General features: G+C 40.5%; 1 protein-coding gene across 1 annotated transcript; it reads right to left on the bottom strand.

Annotated features, from left to right (window-relative positions):
• Positions 1-3,431: 3,431 nt before the first annotated feature.
• On the bottom strand, positions 3,432-4,582 carry LOC112187463 (probable prefoldin subunit 5). Its single transcript, XM_024326260.2, has 2 exons — positions 4,220-4,582; positions 3,432-3,774 (listed from the first exon to the last, which is right to left on the bottom strand). Exons 1-2 carry the CDS (start codon positions 4,580-4,582, stop codon positions 3,688-3,690), a joined length of 450 nt encoding a protein of 149 aa, XP_024182028.1. The 3' UTR covers positions 3,432-3,687.
• Positions 4,583-20,285: the final 15,703 nt, after the last annotated feature.

Raw genomic sequence — 20,285 nt, 5'->3', positions numbered from 1 at the left:
CGATACTTTATGGCTACACCTTCATCCCCCATGTCTTTTGAAGACTTCTTTAAGATGTTCTACGACACACTTCGAAGTTTAGAGAGTTTCTCTGTCTGCTATTCTCAATGGCATCCAGCCTCCACTGCACTTGGCTTGAATGAAGCATCAGAAGTTCTTAGTGAAGTTCAATTAAGAGAAACTTGGGCCAGCTTTCTAATTTCACGGGATTTGCATTATGGACTTGCAACCTCCAGCAAATACAAACCAGGTGTTGAGATTTACCTCCCCAACTACTTTGCTCGTCAGTTTGGATTTATGCAGAGCTGCCCTGTCCCATATCAACATTATGAAAATCTTTTGAGTTCATGCCGCCAAAAGTTCAGATAAAAAAGCACGTGCATCTCGGTTTCAAAACGCTTCCGTCAACACTTCAACCGTTTTAAGATAAAAATATTTCAACCAAGTAGCAGACTAAATCCTTCTTTTTCTATCTGGTGGTCAAGTTATTCATCAAAAATTTTCAGTGCAGATCTGATAGACTTATTCACGACACGAATGTTAAAAGGTATCTCCAATGATCTGGAGTATCGGCAAGCTCATAAAAGGGGACGAATAGATGAAGATGTGGATAACCCGAATGACCGAGATGGAGTGAATCACCCGGCCTCAAAGAAATGAAACACTATTCTTATTACTGATATTACTAAAATCACTCCTTCTAACTCTGGTGACAGCAACCACACAGTAGAATTATTCCTCGATGTTAATGAAGCTGCCAATGAGACTTGGGTGGATAGTGAAGACACCATGTCAATTGAAAATTCTGCTCAATCCCTACCCAAGGATGATGAGGTATTTTCCTCTTACCCTTGTCTCATGATTTTTTTTTTTTTTTACATGGCTCTAAACGGTAGGAAAAATCTTTTGATCCAAATCAAATGTCATATTATCATGAGCCTTCTCCAATCGAGATTGTAGAGGAGACAAAAAGCTTCCAACATCAACAAACTAATCAGGTAATTTGCTAGATTTTGAATTTAAATGAACCTGGTATTTCTTTACTTTGGCATGATTTCACCCACACTCATCTTTTTTTTTCCCTTTGTTTAGGTCATTCCACCAATTCATCTTCTATCCGCAGATACCTTAGCTTTGCTAGACAAGCTCACTGATCAACAAACTAGCCATGAACAAGAGATAGTCGACAATGAGCAAATAGCAGTCGCGGCCAAGTTTGTAGAGGATCTTTGTCATACTGAACTTGTAGGCGTGGTCAGTGATAACCTCTACGATCATTTCAAGGAGGAGCTAAATGTTTTGATTTCGGCGCGCCATTTTAGTCATGAAAAGACACAAAAAATTGAAGAACTCCTTGAGATTATGGATTCTAGCATTTCGATTTACATCACTGCTCCAAAAAAATGGGACACTGGCCGTAGACTTGAAAGAAATTATGGAGATATTGTTACTCGACAAAGTCCTCGAGCCGCAGAGCTAATAGTGTTGCGCAGTAGTTATGACAAAGATGTTCAAGAATTAGCGGAGTTCGAGAAGTGTGTGACTGCAGTTCGTGACCGTATGACCCAGACGACAGCTACTATCCAACAGCAATTTAGTGAACATCACCGCGAGCTTGAAATCTTCTCGAGGCACTGCAAAGCCACTCAAGAATTCTTGGCTAAGAAAGAAGAAATTGACAGCGTGCTGACCAAGACTAGTATTGAATGGGACGCATGGAGGAAGATTCTTCTTTGATCTCCTCGGTTTAAGCACTACCTTTTGTCGTGACCTTTTTTTTTTTTCAGCTCCTTAAACCTCGGCCTTGATAATTATTTTTTTGGCCATTTTAATTTGGCTACTTAGACCTCAGCCCTGATAGTTTTTATTATTATTATTTTTTTTGTTGTCTTCTCTTTTTATTTATTTTTATCTCGTGTCGTAGCCGTGCATTAGGTGAGTTTAATAACTTGTGAACTAATTTACTTCACCTTAACCGGGATATCACTCAAATTAACTTTTGACGGCCCACCATTGAGTCGAACCTTGACTAAGATCAAAAGGACCTCGGTTAGGACAGACTTAATTGACCAGCCCATATCCTATTCTCGGCTAATTCACATTCATTAGAACTCTTAAATTACTACAATTACTTCTATGATCAACTGAACCTCGGCTAGGACAGACTTAATTGACCAGCCCATATCCGATTCTCGGCTAGGATTAGCCAAACCTCGGCTAATTTACATTCATTAGAACTCTTAAATTATTGCAATTACTTCTATGGGCTAGCGATAGAAACTTTAGTAACTTTTCACGGCTCAACATTGAGCCGAATCCTAAATAAGGTCGGCTGAACCTCGGCTAGGACAAACTTGATCAACCAAACCATATCCAATCTTCGGCCAGGATTAGCCAAACCTCAGCTAGAACAATCTGAATTAAGTTATTGACTAAACCAGATTCAATCCTGGACAAATTCAACTAATCCACAGTTAAGCTTAGCCAAACCTCAACTAGAACCTTAGTTAAATTATAAACCAACCTGTCTTGTCCCACTGCTAGATACGTCATGTTGTTTCTTATCCCCCCTAAGTGAGACGACTATTTGCACAGTCGGATCACTTTAATCATGAATTATGTTCCAGCATCTCCCATGCAGTAGGGTAGTACCTCTTTAAATGTTGGCCATTTATGGGCATATAATGCAATGCACCATCTCAATTCTGAAGTTGGTAAGCCCCATTTCCAAAGATCCGATCAACAATAAATGGCCCCTCCCATTTTGGTGACCATTTTCCATAATTTAGATCTTTTTGCAGTTTCAAGTAGTACTGCCTTCCAAACACTACACCAATTTTGTTATCAGACAACGGCAGAAAACCGTTGTGTGATTTGAAGACCCACCGTTGTAGAGTGAGCCGTTGTCTGATGAAAAATCAGACTACGGTGGAACACAGTTGTGTGATAAACACACAGACAACAGGTATGTGTTATAACTGTTGTGTGATAGCTCGACAGATGGCTCGGCAGAAGCCAAGCGCGCAGCTGCGCAGTAGTTGAGGGGCGTCTTCAGACAACAGTGCTTGTTTTCAAGCTGTTGTATGTTAAGCTTGTCAGACAACATATTTTTATTTTGTGTGTTGTCTGATTGCTCTTCAAACTTCAGTTCTTGGACTATATCTGTTGTCTGATTAACTTTTGGGACAACATAGTTCAATTGCTTCTGTTGTGTGAGTATAAATTAGAAGACACTAATTTGTTAAAAACCGATGTGTGATATGAATGATTGTAGTGTATTTGCCCCAATTTTGGCCATTCGTGCAGTCGCCATTATATCTATTCTGTTGTCTGATCGTTTGAACATCCCATTCCTAAATTAAATTGTGCATTCATTTGGACCATTTACCAAATGAACAGTAGTTCATCAAATGATACACCACACAACATTTGAAGCTGGAAAAAGCAAATTGTAAATTGTAAGTAGTTCTGCAATGATACACCACAACACGAGTCTTTAAAGAGCATAAGAGAATTAATCCCATTTGTAAGGGAACAAAACCGCACCAGTTCAAGCGTGCAAACCACAACTCTAACATGATGTTTGAATTCTATATCAAAACAAGCATAATCTACTCCTAAGTCACCAGTACTTCACCATGATCTTAACTTGAATACCACAGCACACATATTAAAAGTCCTTGTCTCCTACTGTGCTGTAGGAGCCATCTGCTTCAGTTTTTCTTGCAAAACTAACCCAGCTTCATCAGATATGCTTTTCTTCTTAGAAGCAACCTGCATATCAATTTACAATTTCGTAATTAGAAGAAAACAACAACAAAAAAGGAAGAACTAATAAGCAAAGAAAGAGTAGCCCTACTTTAAAGCAGTTTAAGGTATGCATTAGAGTCAAGAGAAGCATTTTTGTCCCCTCTTGATTAAAACATACAAAGAAAACATTACAGCAATCATCAATCTCCTAAACTCTGGATCAATGGTCACAGAAACACTACTCAATTGCGGCTGCCACAGAGCAGCAAAACAATGAATTTTTGAAGGTAATAGCAAAGTAGCTGAGATATGAAATTGGCATTACGAGTAGCAAACAAGAAACATATTATGCATAAGGAGGTTTTCAATTTCAGGTCTCGTATATGAGCAAGAAAGAAGGAAGACTAATCACCAAACCTAGCAAACGTAAGAAATATTGAAATAGATTCACAAAGAGGAGAACTTTGACCTCAACGAGTTGTTCGAAATTGGACTTGAGGAGATTGATCTTGCGGTCGCAGTAGTCTTTGGCTTGAGGCATGTTCTTCTCGATGAAGTAGCCGGTGCCGACGTCGACGAGGACCTGGTCGGGGTCCTGGAGAGTTCCGGGGACGTAAAGGGAGGCGGTAAGAGGGACGAGCATCTTTTTACCGGTGGGTCGGAGGGAGAGGTCGTGGAGGGCGGAGGAGGCGAGCTCGAGGCGGGTGGTGGCAGTGCGGATGTTGTTGAGAGAGTCCTGGAGAAGATTGACCTCCAGATCAGTTTGCTCTTTCACTGCCTTCAACTGCTCCACGCTCAGCTTCTCCATCTCTCCTCTCACGCTCATCGCCATCTTCAGTCGATCTTCAACATGCACATAAGATATTAGCACAAACAAGAATAGATTTTAGTAAAAGCCCAAATGAAAAGGTAGATGAATGCAGATGGCTGGAATATCATGTATGACTGTAAAAGAAATCAACAAATGTAAATCTCCAGGAAAGTTATGTTAAATTCAAAACCATATTAATATTTCTGGAACACATATTATAAATTAAAAGCGTCTTACTTGGTTACAATTTTATCAAACTTGTACATTTTACCAAACTTATTTTTCGGATTCAATTTTAGTTATATTCCGATCCAGATGGCCAGTGACAAAATTACTAGTGCAGTCTAGTAAATCTACTGAAAATTGAATCAAGCTTATATTAAAGTTCAAACAAATAAGCTCACTAACATCAGGTTCCAATTTTGCACTGTTTAAGTCTGACACTAGCTTGCTGATTGAGTCTTTTGTGCCATTCTAGATGAATCAGCAGGGACAAAAGGATCAGAACAAATGAAACCATATTAAAAGGGTTGAATACAAGTTACAAATTCTGCAAAATGAATAAGAAAAATGCACATAAAAAATGCATGATAACTTGAAACAAAATCAGGAGAGCACCATGGTAAAGGTGTGTCACAAGGTGGGAATACGTCCTAAATATAAACATATACATAATAATTTTTTCTGTAAATGCAACAAATTGACTATTACTGACTCTCTCAGCAATTAGGAAACAAATAACTACCTACACTAGGCATGGAAATCATTTCATTTCATAAGGTTAGGTTCTCACAGTGTGTTTCTTTAAACGAGACTGTTATCGACTATGTTTTGAAATATCTACTTGTTCAGTACGTACCATTAAAATTCCACTAAATTAATTACCAAGGCAAAAATCACAGAACGTAAACTTGCTTTTGTGAAACTAAATTAGGCAGCTTTTATACTAAACAAAAAAATTAATCGAAAAATGGAATATTTTTGAAAGATACTATTCTGAGTATCTAAAACAGAGAATGTAAACCCAATCACATATATCATAATCAAATAATAAACCCAATCAAACCCTAAAGCACAAAAATTCTTAGCAGATAAAACAACTATATACTATAGGTAATGCAGAAAGAGAGACATTGTTGCATAAAAAAAAAAAAAAATACTTACACACTTCCAGTTTCCACCAACAAAAAACTGCAAAACAAACATAAGATTTCAATCAGATTTGAAAAATCCAACATTGAAGAATCCGCAACTTCATTGACTGAGAGACTAAAGATCTCTCATAGTAGTTTAAAAGGGATAAAAAGGATAGCCTATGCTGTTCTCTAAAATGTTACCATAGTAGTTTAAAAAGGATAACAATATCTATTGATAAGGTGAGATGCATTTGTCACCACAGAAGCTGAAAACTCCTCAAAAATGCACCCTTTACACAACTAATGTTAGAGAATCACTCATCTATTGACGACAATCTATTGAATGCGATAACTTAAGTCAACCTAGGTGCAATCAATCGTCTTTGATCCTCTTGAGAAGCTTGTTAGCCCAGCGTTTAACGCGTCGCTTCAGGGTATAGCCAACAATGATCCCAGCAACAAAGGCAATTGCACAGAACTTTGAGCATGTCCACAGGGACACCACTCCTCTGCAAGCAAACATAAAAAATTTACCAATTCAGTCCAATTGCAGAAATTCAATCCAACTATTGAAGTTCACTTAACCATAACACAAGTTCATATACTAATTCAAGCCTCACCAATACGTGAACAACTCTACTTAAACACAAGCCAAAACAAGTTTGGGAAGCTCAATAGCAAAACCCAGAATCAATTTGCGAAAAAGCGATTAAAGAACCAAACTTTGGTAGCATAATTGTTAGTTAAAGACAAGGCATTATGGACCTACTGCATAAATTGATCAAATATTTCACGAGTTTCACACCAAAGTAACCCAATTCACACATACAATCAGAAATTTATAAACGTTAAAAGGGTAGAGCTAGATGGGTCTGTACTTAACAGGTCTGGCGACTATAATATGAGACTGATCGGACAAAGCGGCAGAGAGGCCCTCAGTAGAACGAGGACCTTCAAAGGAAGAAGAAGAAGAAGATGATGAAGCTTTTTCGGATTGGTGTGGGAGGAGCTGGTACATCATCCCCAGAAAAGTCACGTTATTTTCTCTCTCGAAAGGCTCGAAATCCATGGTCGGAGATGGAGATCCGAGTCTCTGTTAAACTCCGGTGACTAGAGTGCACAATTTTAAGATCTGCTTATGAATATCAGAACCCTAAATTTTGCATCTCAGTGAATTGAAACAGTAACGAAGAGCGAAAGCTGACAAATCCAAATCAAAATTGAATCAAAACAGTAAAGGAGACGACGAGAACTTACCAAATTTGAGACAAATCGAATCAAAGGCATGAATCGAAGTTCGAGATGACGAAATTGTTTAGGGCTCCTGTGTGAATCCAAGTCTAAGGCTGCTCCGATGTGAATCCACGGATTCACAGAGAAATCTCCTTTAGGGCTTCGAAGGGAAATCTCCCATTTAGGGCTTCGAAGGCTTCGCTTCAGAGGCGGTGGATTTAGGGTTTAGGATTGTGGAGTGAGTCGGGGCAGCTGTGGAGTGAGTCAGAGTGAGAGTCGGACAGCGAGGGAGTCAGAGAGAGAGTCGGGGTGAGTTGGGGTCAGCTGTGGGGTTTTGTGGAGTGAATGTCGTGTCGGGTTTAGCTGTGGGCATTAGTTTGGTCTGAATGGATTTTTTCTGAAGTGTTCTAATAGTTTGGTCTGAATAGATCGATGCTATTGTGTAGTTGTCTAGCGCTAGGACACATGGCCACATAAGCCATTAATTTCATCATGCAGGCATCAGACCATGGTTTTCCACATATCTGTTGTCTGAATGCCACTTAAAAATTTTCAGTTTTGCCGCCTCTTGTTGCCTGCTGAGAGGGAATCGAATTTTGGGGGAGAGAATGCAGGGAAATGTTGGAGGGAATAGTGCCATTTTGAGGCAAATCTACACACATCCAAATTTTCCCAATATATCTCCCTTTATCAGACAACAGAAAGTAAAAAAATAGTTGTATGATATTTTGCAAGCTACACTCATACAACAGATATAACTATTCTGTTGTACTTTAGAGTATCAATTTGGAGCCAAATTTGAGTCGATCTAGGAGGGAAATCTGCCGCTATTTTTTTTATGATTCACACAACGGATTATTCTTGTAACCGTTGTGCAATGACCTTCTAAAAAAAATTCAGAATTTTAACCTCCTTATACAACGTTAGTTTAGTAAACATGTTGTGTGATTAACTTTTCTTCATCACACAACGCTTTTTTTTTTTCGTTGTGCAAAAAGTGTTGTGTGTTAACATTTTTGGTGTAGTGAAACCAGATCCTCTTTAGCAAGCGTTTTACCTTTGACCCATTTATTATAAGCTCGTTCCATAGCACGTTTATGAGCTTATGTATGGTTGTAAGCGTCCAATCTAGCTTGATCAAGATCCTCCAATTCCTGCAACATAGCCTGAGTATAGTACCCGGTCGTTAAATTGTTTTGCTCTAGCTGCCACCCGTATAGCCTTAATCTTGATCTCAACTGGAAGCATGGCATCATGGCCATATGTCAAAGAGAACGGGGTAGTTCCGGTTGCATACCGTTTGAAGTCCGAAGTGCCCACAAAGTCTCAGACAAAATGTTATGCCAATCACGTGGCTTGTCATTGATCATTGTTTTTAGAACGTTGATAACTACCTTGTTGGCAGCTTCTGCTTAACCATTCTCTTTTGGGTAATACGAGGAAGAGTGGACTATTTTGATTCCCATATCGTTCGCCACTGTGTGCATAGCTTCCGAGATAAATACTAATCCACGGTCGGCCATAATCGTTTGTGGTCACTCCAAATCTATGAACTATCTCCTGCTTAATGAAAGCGATCACTGTTTCACTAGAAATAGAAGTGTATGGCTTGGCCTCAACCTATTTTGTGAAATAATCAGTGGGTACTAAGATCCAAACATGTTGTGTAGAGGACGCTGGATGGATCTTTCCAATAATATCTATGGCCCAGCTTTGAAATGACCATGGCTTAACTATCGGATGTAATAGCTCAGCAGGCACTCTCTGGAGGGGTCCATGAATCTAGCACTTCTTGCAACTACGAGCGTACTGATAACTCATAATTTCATATATTTTTATACCCTTAAATGTAAGATTCTAGGCTTAGTTCTTATCATTTTTGATTCATTTACTTTGTGTTTATGTTTTGTAGGTTAAATTGGAGAAAAGAAAGATTTGGAGCTTAAAATAAAACGCAGGATTGAAAGGGTGCTTGCTATCCTGAGCGTCCAGAATTGTCTCTGCTTTGCATCAACTTCACAGATTAAACTGTACCTTCTCAGAACGAATTAGCAGGCAAGCCTTATACCATTGGAAATATACGGATGTTAGCTTTCTAAGGAATTTTACGGAAGTGGATTCGCATTTTTCTGGAGGAAGTTATGATGATTTAAGTGAACCTAGCTAGTTCGGGAAGGCAGATTCTGACGGATTTTGCATATCTTTTGGGAATCTAACTAGTGAGGCCCAAATCCGTTGTTCTTAGCACTTGAATGGAACAAGGCTGAAAGTGTTTGAGACATATTTGGAGTAATTTCTTGCATTGAGTTTAATAACCCTGCGTTCCTTTGGAGAGAAGAAAGCTATTCCAAGTTGGACTAGAAGACCGAAGAAGCCCAAGTCAAGTAAGATTGGAAATAGACATACAGGGAGAAAACCTAGCACGTCTAGAGACAGAAGAGGCAGCATATTCCGCAGAGAATAAGAAGAAGAGAAGCCCTCACTATCGCTGGACCCGAGTTCTTCAATTCTTCCATTGTTTGTTTCATGTTTTCTTCGATTCTAGTCATGTTTTTCATGGTTATGGATTGCTAAATTTCTAAGCTAGGGCTGAGATGAAGCCCTTAGTATGACTATTCTATTTGTTTAGTTGATTTGTGATTGAATTTCTGGATTTCTATGTTAAACTCTTAATCACCGTTTCAATAGAACTTTTATTCAAAATCTTTGCTCGGGATCACTGTTTCACTAGAAATAGAAGTGTATGGCTTGGCCTCAACCTATTTTGTGAAATAATCAGTGGGTACTAAGATCCAAACATGTTGTGTAGAGGACGCTAGATGGATCTTTCCAATAATATCTATGGCCCAGCTTTGAAATGACCATGGCTTAACTATCGGATGTAATAGCTCAGCAGGCACTCTCTGGAGGGGTCCGTGAATCTAGCACTTCTTGCAACTACGAGCGTACTGAATACAATCTTTCAGAATAGTTGGCCAATAATAACCATGTCTTCAAATTAACCAACGCATTTTTATTCCTGCTTGATGAGCTCCACAAATTCCCTCGTGCACTTCATGCATCACTTTCATGACATCCTGCCCTCCAAGACATAACAACAACAAATCATATGCACTTTTACGATACACCTGATCTTTGTAGAGAACAAAATTTTGAGCCAAATACTTTGTTTTATGGTCATGGATGCCCTCTGGGTTGTCATGGAATCTAATGATGGGATATCTCCAATCAGATGGGTCCACAGTAACCATAGAAATCTCCATTGGCACACCACGCTCATGCAAGGCAGGCATTGTTCTCTTCGATATCGTGACGGTTTGATTTTCATCACTTTTGGTCAAACTCATACCTGAAGCAAGCTATGCCAATTCATTGGCATCAGAGTTATCTTTGCGCCGTACGTGAGAAAAACTTACCCTATCAAAAGCCTCAGCTAACTGGTCTGCTAAAGCATAATAAGGTAGCAATGACCAACTTGTGCATTTGAACTCTTTCACCAATTGATTAATAACGAGTTGTGAATCTCCAATTATCAATGCCCTCTTACCCCCATTTCTTGTAGCATTTCCATGCTAATAATCAAGGCTTCATACTCAGCTTGGTTATTCGTGCAAGCGAAATCAAGTTGACATGCACAGTGAAACACTTGTCCTTCAAGGGACTCGATCACAACTCCAACCCCAGCCGAAGTTTCCGTTCTTGAACCATCAAAATGCATGGTCCAGAAGTTATTCTACATGGATACTACATCAATAGTCCCAATCTCCACTTCTTCTATGGATTCTATTTCTTCATAGGGGTGGTGAGCCAGGAAATCGGCTAAAGCCTGTCCTTTTACCGATTTCTGCGAAACATATTTGAAAGTAAACTCTGAGAAGGCCATCGTCCACTTGCCAATTCGTCCTCGGATAATGGGACGAGTGAGCATATACTTGATTAAGTCTGTCTTAGATATGACTTGCACCACTGACGGCAACATATAATGTCGCAGTTTTATTGCCGAAAAATACAAGGCGAAGCATAGCTTTTCGATTGGTGTATATCTCTCCTCCACAGCCGTTAAAATTATACTTAAATAGTACAAGGCTCGCTCCTTTCCCCGGTCATTGTTTTGGGCTAAAAAGCCACCAATCGAGTTTTCGGCCGCGGCTATGTACAATTTCAATGGCCGACCTCGGACGGGGGGCACCAATACTGGTGGGTTTGCTAAATAACATTTAATCTCGTCAAAAACCTGTTGATGTTCAACTCTCCATGTGAAGGGTTCCTTAGTTTTGAGTCTTAATAACAATGAAAAAGGTTGTTTTTTTCCAGCTGAATTGGCGATGAATCGCCTTAAAAAATTTACTTTCCCAAGAAATGATTGTAATTCTTTCTTATTTGTTGGCGGTGGTGAATTGATGATGGACTTAGCCTTGTTTTTATCCACTTCAATGTCCATTTGATGCACAAGGAAGCCCAAGAAGTTACCAGCTGAGACCCAAAAAATACATTTTTGTGGATTCATTTTTAACTGATGAGCTCTCATCCTCTCAAAGGCTTGCCGTAGATCAGCTAGATGACTTCGTCGTTTATTAGATTTGACAACCACGTCATCTATATACACTTCAACTGTCTTGCCAATCAGATCATGAAAGATCATGTTCATAGCCCACTGATAGGTGATCCCTACATTTTTTAAGCCAAAAGGCATAACAACCCACTCGTATGTCCCAAGAGCTCCAGGACACCTAAACGTTGTCTTATGTACATCTTCTTCGGCAATGAATATTTGATTGTACCCGACATGTCTGGCCATGAAAGACAAAATTTCATGACGTGTCGCTCCATCTACAAGTAAGTCAGCCATCGGCATTAGATATTTATCGTTAGGAGTGGCCGTATTCAAGTTCTGAAAATCAATACAGACTCTGATTTTGCCATTTTTCTTTTTAACAGCACTACATTAGAAATCCATTCTACATATCTAGCAGTACGAATAAAACCAGCATAGAGCAATCTTTCTATCTCATTTCTTATTTCAAGCTGCACCTCGGTGGAAAAGTGTCGTGGTGGCTTTTTATGTGGTTTACAATTTTCATATAGAGGTAATTTATGTTCTACAATGCTCTAGTCTAATCCGGCCATTTCATGATAATCCTAAGAAAAACAATCTTTAAATTCCCTATGTAAAGCTACTAGCTCCTTTTTAAACTCACTGGGAAGCAGTTTGCATATAAAGAGCGGCTTCGGGTACTCAGGCGTGCCAAGATTGATTTTCTCCCGGGGATCTTCTATCTCTGCTGGTGTATCCTCCATCTCAGCAGGGGCTGAGCCAAGGCCTTGTATTTGAATTTCTTCTTCATGCTTACCTTCTAATAAAAATTCAGCCAAGTTAATGGCAGTGCCTCGCTGAGCTGCCCTTTCATGCCAATAGGCTAGCAAGTTGCTCATTGAAAGCTCAACTGCGGCCATCCCTTTATCTTCTTTGTTGTTGTTACTCATTGAGAACTGAGTCAAAAAGCTCAGCCAATGCTGGGCGCTCCGAGTCTTCCAACACTGTTTCAGCGCCAAGTGCTACCATCTTGCTCATGGTAACTCTAGTAATTCTCCCAGTATGGTCCTCTTTTTACACCTCTGATGGACCCACATGATCATTATAATACGCAGCTTCAACAGCATTAGCCGTGGCCTTGAATGGTTTATCATTAGCCTTTACAATCTCCACATCATCTCCATTCTAGAAAACCAGCAATTGATGAAGGGTAGAAGGAACACACATACTTTTGTGGATCCAATCTCGACCGAGGATTGCATTCTATGTGGTGTCAGCGTTGATTACATAGAAACCTGTAATAACACTCTTGCTCCCAACTGTAACCACAAGAGGGATAACCCCATGGTGTTCTTCTTCCCACCAGAAAAATCATATACTGCTAGGTCTGCAGGCAAAATGTCCTTCTCTGCCTTCTTAAGCTTGGTCACCATGGACATAGGGATGACATTCACTGCGACCCCACCATCAACCAAAACTTTTGAAATCAGATATCCTTCAAAATACAGTAATGTACAGAGGTTTTATGTGTTTTACCATATCTGGCGTTGGCTTCTGGAAGTGAGCCTAAGGCTGTTCCTGAATTGAAACTCTAGGAAAAATTCTATCTTCAACATCTCCTTCCATTGTATTCGGCTGATCTGGCCGTGCAAGGAAATCAATAGGCAAGATATAAACCATATTCATCTCAGCTTCTCTTACCTCACCTAACCCATAATTGTTAGACTCTGCTCCTCCTTTGAAAACCTGACCCTCAGCAAAATCCGCATTGCGCTTTTCACCCTCTTGATCTTCAACATCAATCATTGCTTGTTCATCTTCGATTTCAAATTTCTCACCCTGAATTTGGGGTTGTGAGTTTTCAACTTCGGCCGCATGAAAGGTGGCTCTTTGCTGAATCTCATTAAAGTCTGTGACCATATCTTCTGGCCCATCACTCAGCTCAAAGTTAGAGTCTTCCTTGCTTACTTCGGCTGCATACTCAATCTCCCGCTGCCGAATAAGTTCATCCATCCTTGCTAATAGCTCTTTTTCCTGTGGCAGTATTCCATATGTATTTACTACTGAATACATTTCATGATATTCTCTCAAATACTTGAGAACTCTCTAAGAAATGGGCAAATTTTTAGTGTCAGCTGCCAGCTCTATATCCTCCAACTTCGCTTGATACAAAATCTTCAAACCCACACTCGCTATACTCTGTACCATTATAGGCTCGAGCTCAGGATTATCTGTCAGAGCCTTAAGGGTATCTAACTCCTCCCATGTCGGCTCGTATAAAGCTAAGGCTGACTGCTTCTTGTGATACTCTTCCATGGTAGTCCAATCTTTCGCTGAAAAATGAGGCAATTTATTCCTTAGCACTTCAACCATCATCTGCTCAGATCGAAAATTATCTTTAGCTTTTATCCCTGCCTCACTCTTCTTCTTGGAGATGTAACAATCAAATGCATTTGCCAGTTCTTCCTCTTTCTCAGTAAGGCCGTATAACTCCTCAGTTGAATAGTGTCGGTGGTACTCCGTTAAATACAGTAAATCTTCCTCAGACACTGGTAGGGCTGATCTATCCTCCAGTGTACACACTATTGGAGATGAAATTTCCCATGCTACATGGAACATAGCCTTTAAACCTCGGCTAATACTAGGTCGTGCCAAGAAGTCTTCATCCGTAGACAACTCTAAAAATAGTATTTCCTCCTCCTCAAGTAAACCATAAAGCTTGATAGCTGAGTGCTACTTATGATATCTTTTCATTTTCTCCAAACCTTCCGGACTGAATGGTGGATTTAAATGCACATGCACACTAACTTTTGAAGATACATCTCTCTTCAATAGCTTGTGGGTTTCTAGACTAACCGGTGAAACCACTTTCTGTACTACCTTCAATCTCAGCACTGGAGTTGTAGTAACCCGAGAAGTTGATGTCGAGCTACCTCTCCTGGTTTCCTTTGAATCCCAATGTCCATGTTGCAATCTTTCATTTGATTCATGACTTCTCTCGTAACGGTCATGCTAATGCCCCTGATTGTTTCTTCCCTTTCTTAACTGGGACTTCTCATGTTCACCTTGTTCTTGAACCTTTCTCAGCCTTTCTTGCTCACATTTTTCCTCTTCTTCCTTCCTGGAAAAAGCAAGTTCACGTTGTTGCCGGAGCTTCTGGGTTTTTGTCAAGGGTGCCACACGTTGGTCTCTAGACATCCGGCCGTACCACCTATTATCATGTCACCGGAGGCTTGTATGTTTGTATTCTTCTTCCTATGTACTTTCTACTGTCATCTCCAACATAATTCCTGCTAACGTTTCACGGCTGACTTTTCTTCCTCCATATTTCATACTGTTATTCCCAACATAATTCATGCTATCGGCCCATTCATGGCAGACCTTGTTAGATTCTGGGGACAACTATCCCTTGCCTTTATCTCTGGGAGGACTGCCATAAGAAAGTCTTCTTCAAATTGATCCATGTCCAACTTCATTAGCAACTACTCGGCTATCCCTGGTGGGTTCTTCCTTACTGTCAATATTCTGAAAATGGCTTGATTCAGTAGTAACAAAAGTTCTCATCCGGCTAGACCAAGCTTCCGGCTTTAGGGTTAAGCAGCTTTTTGGCTTCGGCTCTGAGTGCCAAAGTTGCCTATCCTCTCTTGACTTAGGTACGACCTCCTGCTTTGGTTGCTTACCCTTCTCTTTAGCTCTTTGACTATCAGATTTAGTTGGTTGCAAAATATGATCAAGACCAAGTTCCTTCTGACACCTACTGCAAAGCACAGTTGCCGTAGGCCCCTTAGAAGCTAGTACCTTGGACGGAGAAAGTTTGATAGTGCCAACCACCACCCCTTCAGCTATGGATAAGTCCCTTTGCTTTGAATTCGAACTTAGAGTCCTAACATCAACCATATGGACGATGGTAGCTGGGAAGGGATCGTTATCTACCTTCATCGTAGACTTAGATTTTTCTGGGAACTTGAGCTTTCCTTGATCAATCAAATCTTGCACCACATCACAAAAAACAACACAATTATTAGTTGAATGCCTCCAAGAATTATGAAATTTACAAAATATTTTTCCTTTCATTTGCTCAATAGAAGGCAACACATGCTCAGAAGATAATTTAATCAATTTGGCAGCCAGAAGTTGATCAATGATGAAATTGGCCTTGCAAATGTCAAAAGTGTATGTGTGTGGTGGAGATTTATTATGCAGTGAGGGTGCCTTGGAATCTATTTTCTCTAATGCCTTGCAGACGAAAGGCTGTTTCACCGTGAACTCGGCCGAATTGATTTCGGCCATGTCTTCATCACTACTCCAGTCCTCAATGTGAGCCGTGCCAACGGTTGGACTTGTGTAATACGTTTCCTTTGAAGCAAGTCTTTTCTGAACCTCTTCTCTCATAATGGCATCATACCTTATGACCCTGGATTCAAGTTCATATAGGTCTTTAAATGTCAATCCTTCAAATTTTTTCCTAAACTCAAAACTGAGTCCAGCCAATGCCATCTCCACAAATTCTGATTCAGGTAGTTGTGCTTTACATCTAGCTTGAAGAAGCTTAAACCTTCCAATATATTCTTGAGTCGTTTTGTTGGCCGTTTGGAAAGATTTGGCCAACTCAGCCACAGGAATATTCTGCTGCACCTTACGAAATCGATCATGGAAGGCTCATTCAAGATCTCTCCAAGTCTGAATGGAATTAGGTGGTAAATTAACAAACCATGAAAACACTGGCCCGGTGAGGGAATTGATGAATAGATGCATACGATTCTCTTCACTATTGGCCTCACCACACTGTGAAATGAACAGTCCAATATGCTCCACTGTGGATTGATAGGTGTCTCCTGAAAACAAATGAAAAGCTAGGACACTATATCTATGTGGTAGAGGAACTAGGTCAACATGAGGTGGATATGGCTTCGTATATGTGGGTCCATCAACCTGCTAGCACAAATCGCCAACCATGCCTTCTACCAAGTTCTGCACTTCATTGAAGAGAACATGTCCCGGCTGCACTGGCTCTTGCTGATTCTGAATAGGCTGCCATTGAGCACCAACATCCTCATTTGCTTGAGTACCCATAGGGTTATACATTGGATCTGAATACATAGGTACGTGTTGAGTAGGACCAGGAATGAGTTGATATCTTGGGTTTAGGAATTGGGGATGCCATGCTTGCGAACCAAGAACATGTTGTTGTGTATATGTACGTTAGTTCTAAACTGGATGCGTAGGAAATGGTTGACCTAGGTTCTAATGAATAGAATTTTTCTGATACGGTACGATCTGGGTAAAGCTTACTTGGGTAGGACCAGGGTAAGGTAATAGAGAGTTCACTGGAGGACGAGGATGTCGCCAAAAATTATTCTAGTTGGGAATCTGGTGAACTGTCTGATTTGGAGGCCTTGAAACCTGATGTCCATGATTCTGACTACTGGAGCTGCGCACCTACTACCCATTAGAAATAACCAGTTTTTGCATAGAGGTCTGTATGGCCACGGTCGGCCTAGGCGACACTAGCGTCGTTTGTCCAACTGGTGTCAATACTTGGCCTACTTAACTACTTTGACCTTGCTCAAAAGACCAATTTCTATTGCCTTCATTCTGGCTGCTGTGTTCCTGTTCCAGTCTGAAACCAACGTAGCCACTTGTTCATCATATCAGACTGGACTCCCATGTTGCGGTTGAGTTGCCCAAAACTATTTTCAAGATTGCGGTCGAGTCAAGTGAAACAATTTTCCAGACTTCAGCCCAACCGGCCGATGCCATCATCAATATTTTCAAGATCATGGTTAAGACTCTACCAAGATATATCAGCTGCAGTGGTTGCAGGTATGTTTGTGGGTGCTGGTTCATATAGTGGATTGAATCCTGGTGGTAGGCTCCACAGAGGTTGTCATGTCCCGGCTGTTTTTGTTGATGTATTAACATGTTCATATAATGGATTATATTCTTGCGAAAACCCCCAAGGGAATGACCCAATACTGACTGTAATGGCCGGCATACTTACAGACTCGTAAGGAGGGGTATATCCTGACCCCATTTGAAGTTGATGTTGATGTCATTGGAAGGGTTGACATTGATACCACGGGATCTCTTGATAAGACTGTTCTATTCAGACAATAAGAAGAGGTATGGTCGTGCTGCCTACACCTGTAACAATGATTCCCTCGAGACTTGGCGTAGGGATCTGATAACATTCACCTAATACAGAGGTCCCACTGGGCATGCCAAAAGATGTTCGCTCAAAATCGTCTCTACCACGTATCACTCGGCTGAGGTCTTCTTGGCTTACACGCGTCCTTCTAGCATGGTGAGGTATGCGCGAACATGCCAACTTGCGGCCGGGAGGCCAAGTGAGGTTTTGATCTAGATTACAGAGTTTGCGCTGATCTGACTTCTAATCAGTCGACTGTGGGCCGAGGAAGGATCGATCTTGGCTATGGGGTTCTCTCTGCCTTAGATGAAAGGACTTTACACGATTTGGCTTTGCTAGCCAGAGTGTTCGTGCTCTGCAATTCGGTGAGTGAATGTGAAAGTGCGAGTGATAATTGATAAATCTATAAGATGCATATACTCTCACAAGTCACAGTAAAAACAAAATCAAAGTATAAGGTGTTACCCTGATGCCTTGATTCAATACGAGTACGGAGGAAGAAACACATGAACCCTAAAAACTTGTTTATAAATATTTTTTTTAATATGATTTGTGAAAAAGTAAAAGCAGGAAAGTAGATGCAAAGAAATCAAGTGCAGGAAAAATAATAAGCAAGAGATATAAAGAACGACAAAATAAATTTGCAAGAATGTAAAGTGCAGGAAAGACAGGAATAACACCAGTAAGTAAAATGATTCATGAGAGATAGTGTAAATTGATAGAGTGTAAAGATGCGATAGAGAATTTGAGAATGTTGAATTTGTATGGAGCTGTTGTGTTTTTGGTCGTGGACCTTTAACAAAGATGTCTACGACCCCTTTTATAGTACAAAATAAAGAAAATAAAACTAATACAATCTCAGATTTAATTGTTGAGAATGAATTGAAAACAAAATGAATTCTAAGAATAAAATTCCTTTTATGTGCATAACTGACAATCAACCATCATGACTCTTCAATGATTATTTTTGTAACGACCACACTTAATGTTGTAACGTCTCTGAACGTAGAAGTTGGCATTTAGTAGCTTTTCTCTGTTCATAATGTCCTGCTATCAGTGTCCCTGACGAATTGAGAAGGGCATTGGATAAGACTTTCTCAGCCACAAGTAAACCAGAAATATACTCATGTGAGCCGGACCTTGGCTGAGGTGAAGCGAGCCGGACCTCAGCTGAAGTGAAGTGAGCCGTACCTCAGCTGAAGTGAGCCAGACCTCTGCTAAATATTTATTATATCATGGCTCACTATGGCCCAGGCCTGCTTCATATGGGACCAGGATTAAGATCACGTAGGCCTTGCCAAATTTACGTTCAAACAAGTACAAAAACCTATTCTAACGAACAAGCTCCTAATACTCCCAGTACACCCAGATTTTAAAAAGTTCACGCACTTTTATTCTAACAAAAGATCTTGTATTCCAAAGTAGTAGTAAAATGGATCAATAGAGATACTAACTCTGTACTTACATGAGCATTTGCAAGCATAATTAGCTATGAATGAGCCACGCTCATGTTAACACCAGCGGTACCAACTACCGCCAACGGTATGACCTAAGGAATCACCGCCAAGCAGGCTACTGCCTGAGCCCCGGCTCACCCTAGATCACCGTTGTCGCGCAGCTCCAAAGCAGCATCAGAAGCTCCACAAACTGGGAACTGATGCATATCAATCCCACATCGAAAACAAGGAAGAGGTCAGCCTCTTCCTCACCTATAAAAGGTTCTCTCATCTCTCCTCATTAATGACGCATTCACTACTTACCTACTGTTATTCTGTCAACATAAATACATTGACTAACTTAAGCATCGGAGAAGAGAAGACCGTCCTGCGCGGTCTCCATCTGACGCTGCTTTGTATTTCATTTGACAGGTAGTGGAAGCTCTGAGAAATTGCAAGTAACGATCCGCCCACCTGATCAGCGTTAACTAGAGGCTTGGGCTACCACTCAAATCTCAAATATTAACAAACTCTTTTGCAACCTAAAAAATAAAAAATAAAAATAAATAAAAAGTACTAGAAGAAGAGGATGGACATCCACCATCAACTCCCTTAACTAGACAAAAGAAAAAAACTCTTAAATGCCTTTTTGGGGCCAAATTTCAGTTCAACAACCCATAAATCAAAATAAGGCCCAAAAAGTCTAAGACATGGAAGTGCCCAGAGCACCCCACAACCACCTCCAAAAGTTTTAGGCTACCAGCATTGTGAACGCATGCCACCCTTGCAAGATCTCCTCAATTGAGAGCTCGCACAGCCGGCGAGAAGCCTCCTCCGTTGGAACCCCCGTTGAGCTTTGCCCCAAACTTGAACCTAGCCATAGCAGACGTTCTTCGGAGAGTTTGAAGACCAACCACCATAACACCATCCTCCAGTCAAAGCGCTGGAAACAAACACAAACCAATGACAGAGGAAGAAAGAAAAGCCCCAATCCAAGGCGGCTCTCCATATATATGACAAATCGAACACAACAAGCAGAACGAGACAGTTAGCCACAAGGCTAATGATGAACGTGGCCATTGAGGTTTGAGAATTTTAGGAGTTTTTTCAAAAGTAGAAAATCGCCGAGTAATTCCTAACAGAGCGCCAGGTCTTCGTTTATGGTGCTTGAGATAATAGTACCTGATTTGCCTTGTATTGTGGCACATAACTGATGAATTTTTTCATCCGATTCATC

The sequence above is a fragment of the Rosa chinensis genome, chromosome 2, assembly GCF_002994745.2.
Source record: "Rosa chinensis cultivar Old Blush chromosome 2, RchiOBHm-V2, whole genome shotgun sequence".
Classification (NCBI taxonomy): Eukaryota; Viridiplantae; Streptophyta; class Magnoliopsida; order Rosales; family Rosaceae; genus Rosa; species Rosa chinensis.
This window is presented reverse-complemented; position numbering and strand designations above follow the sequence as displayed.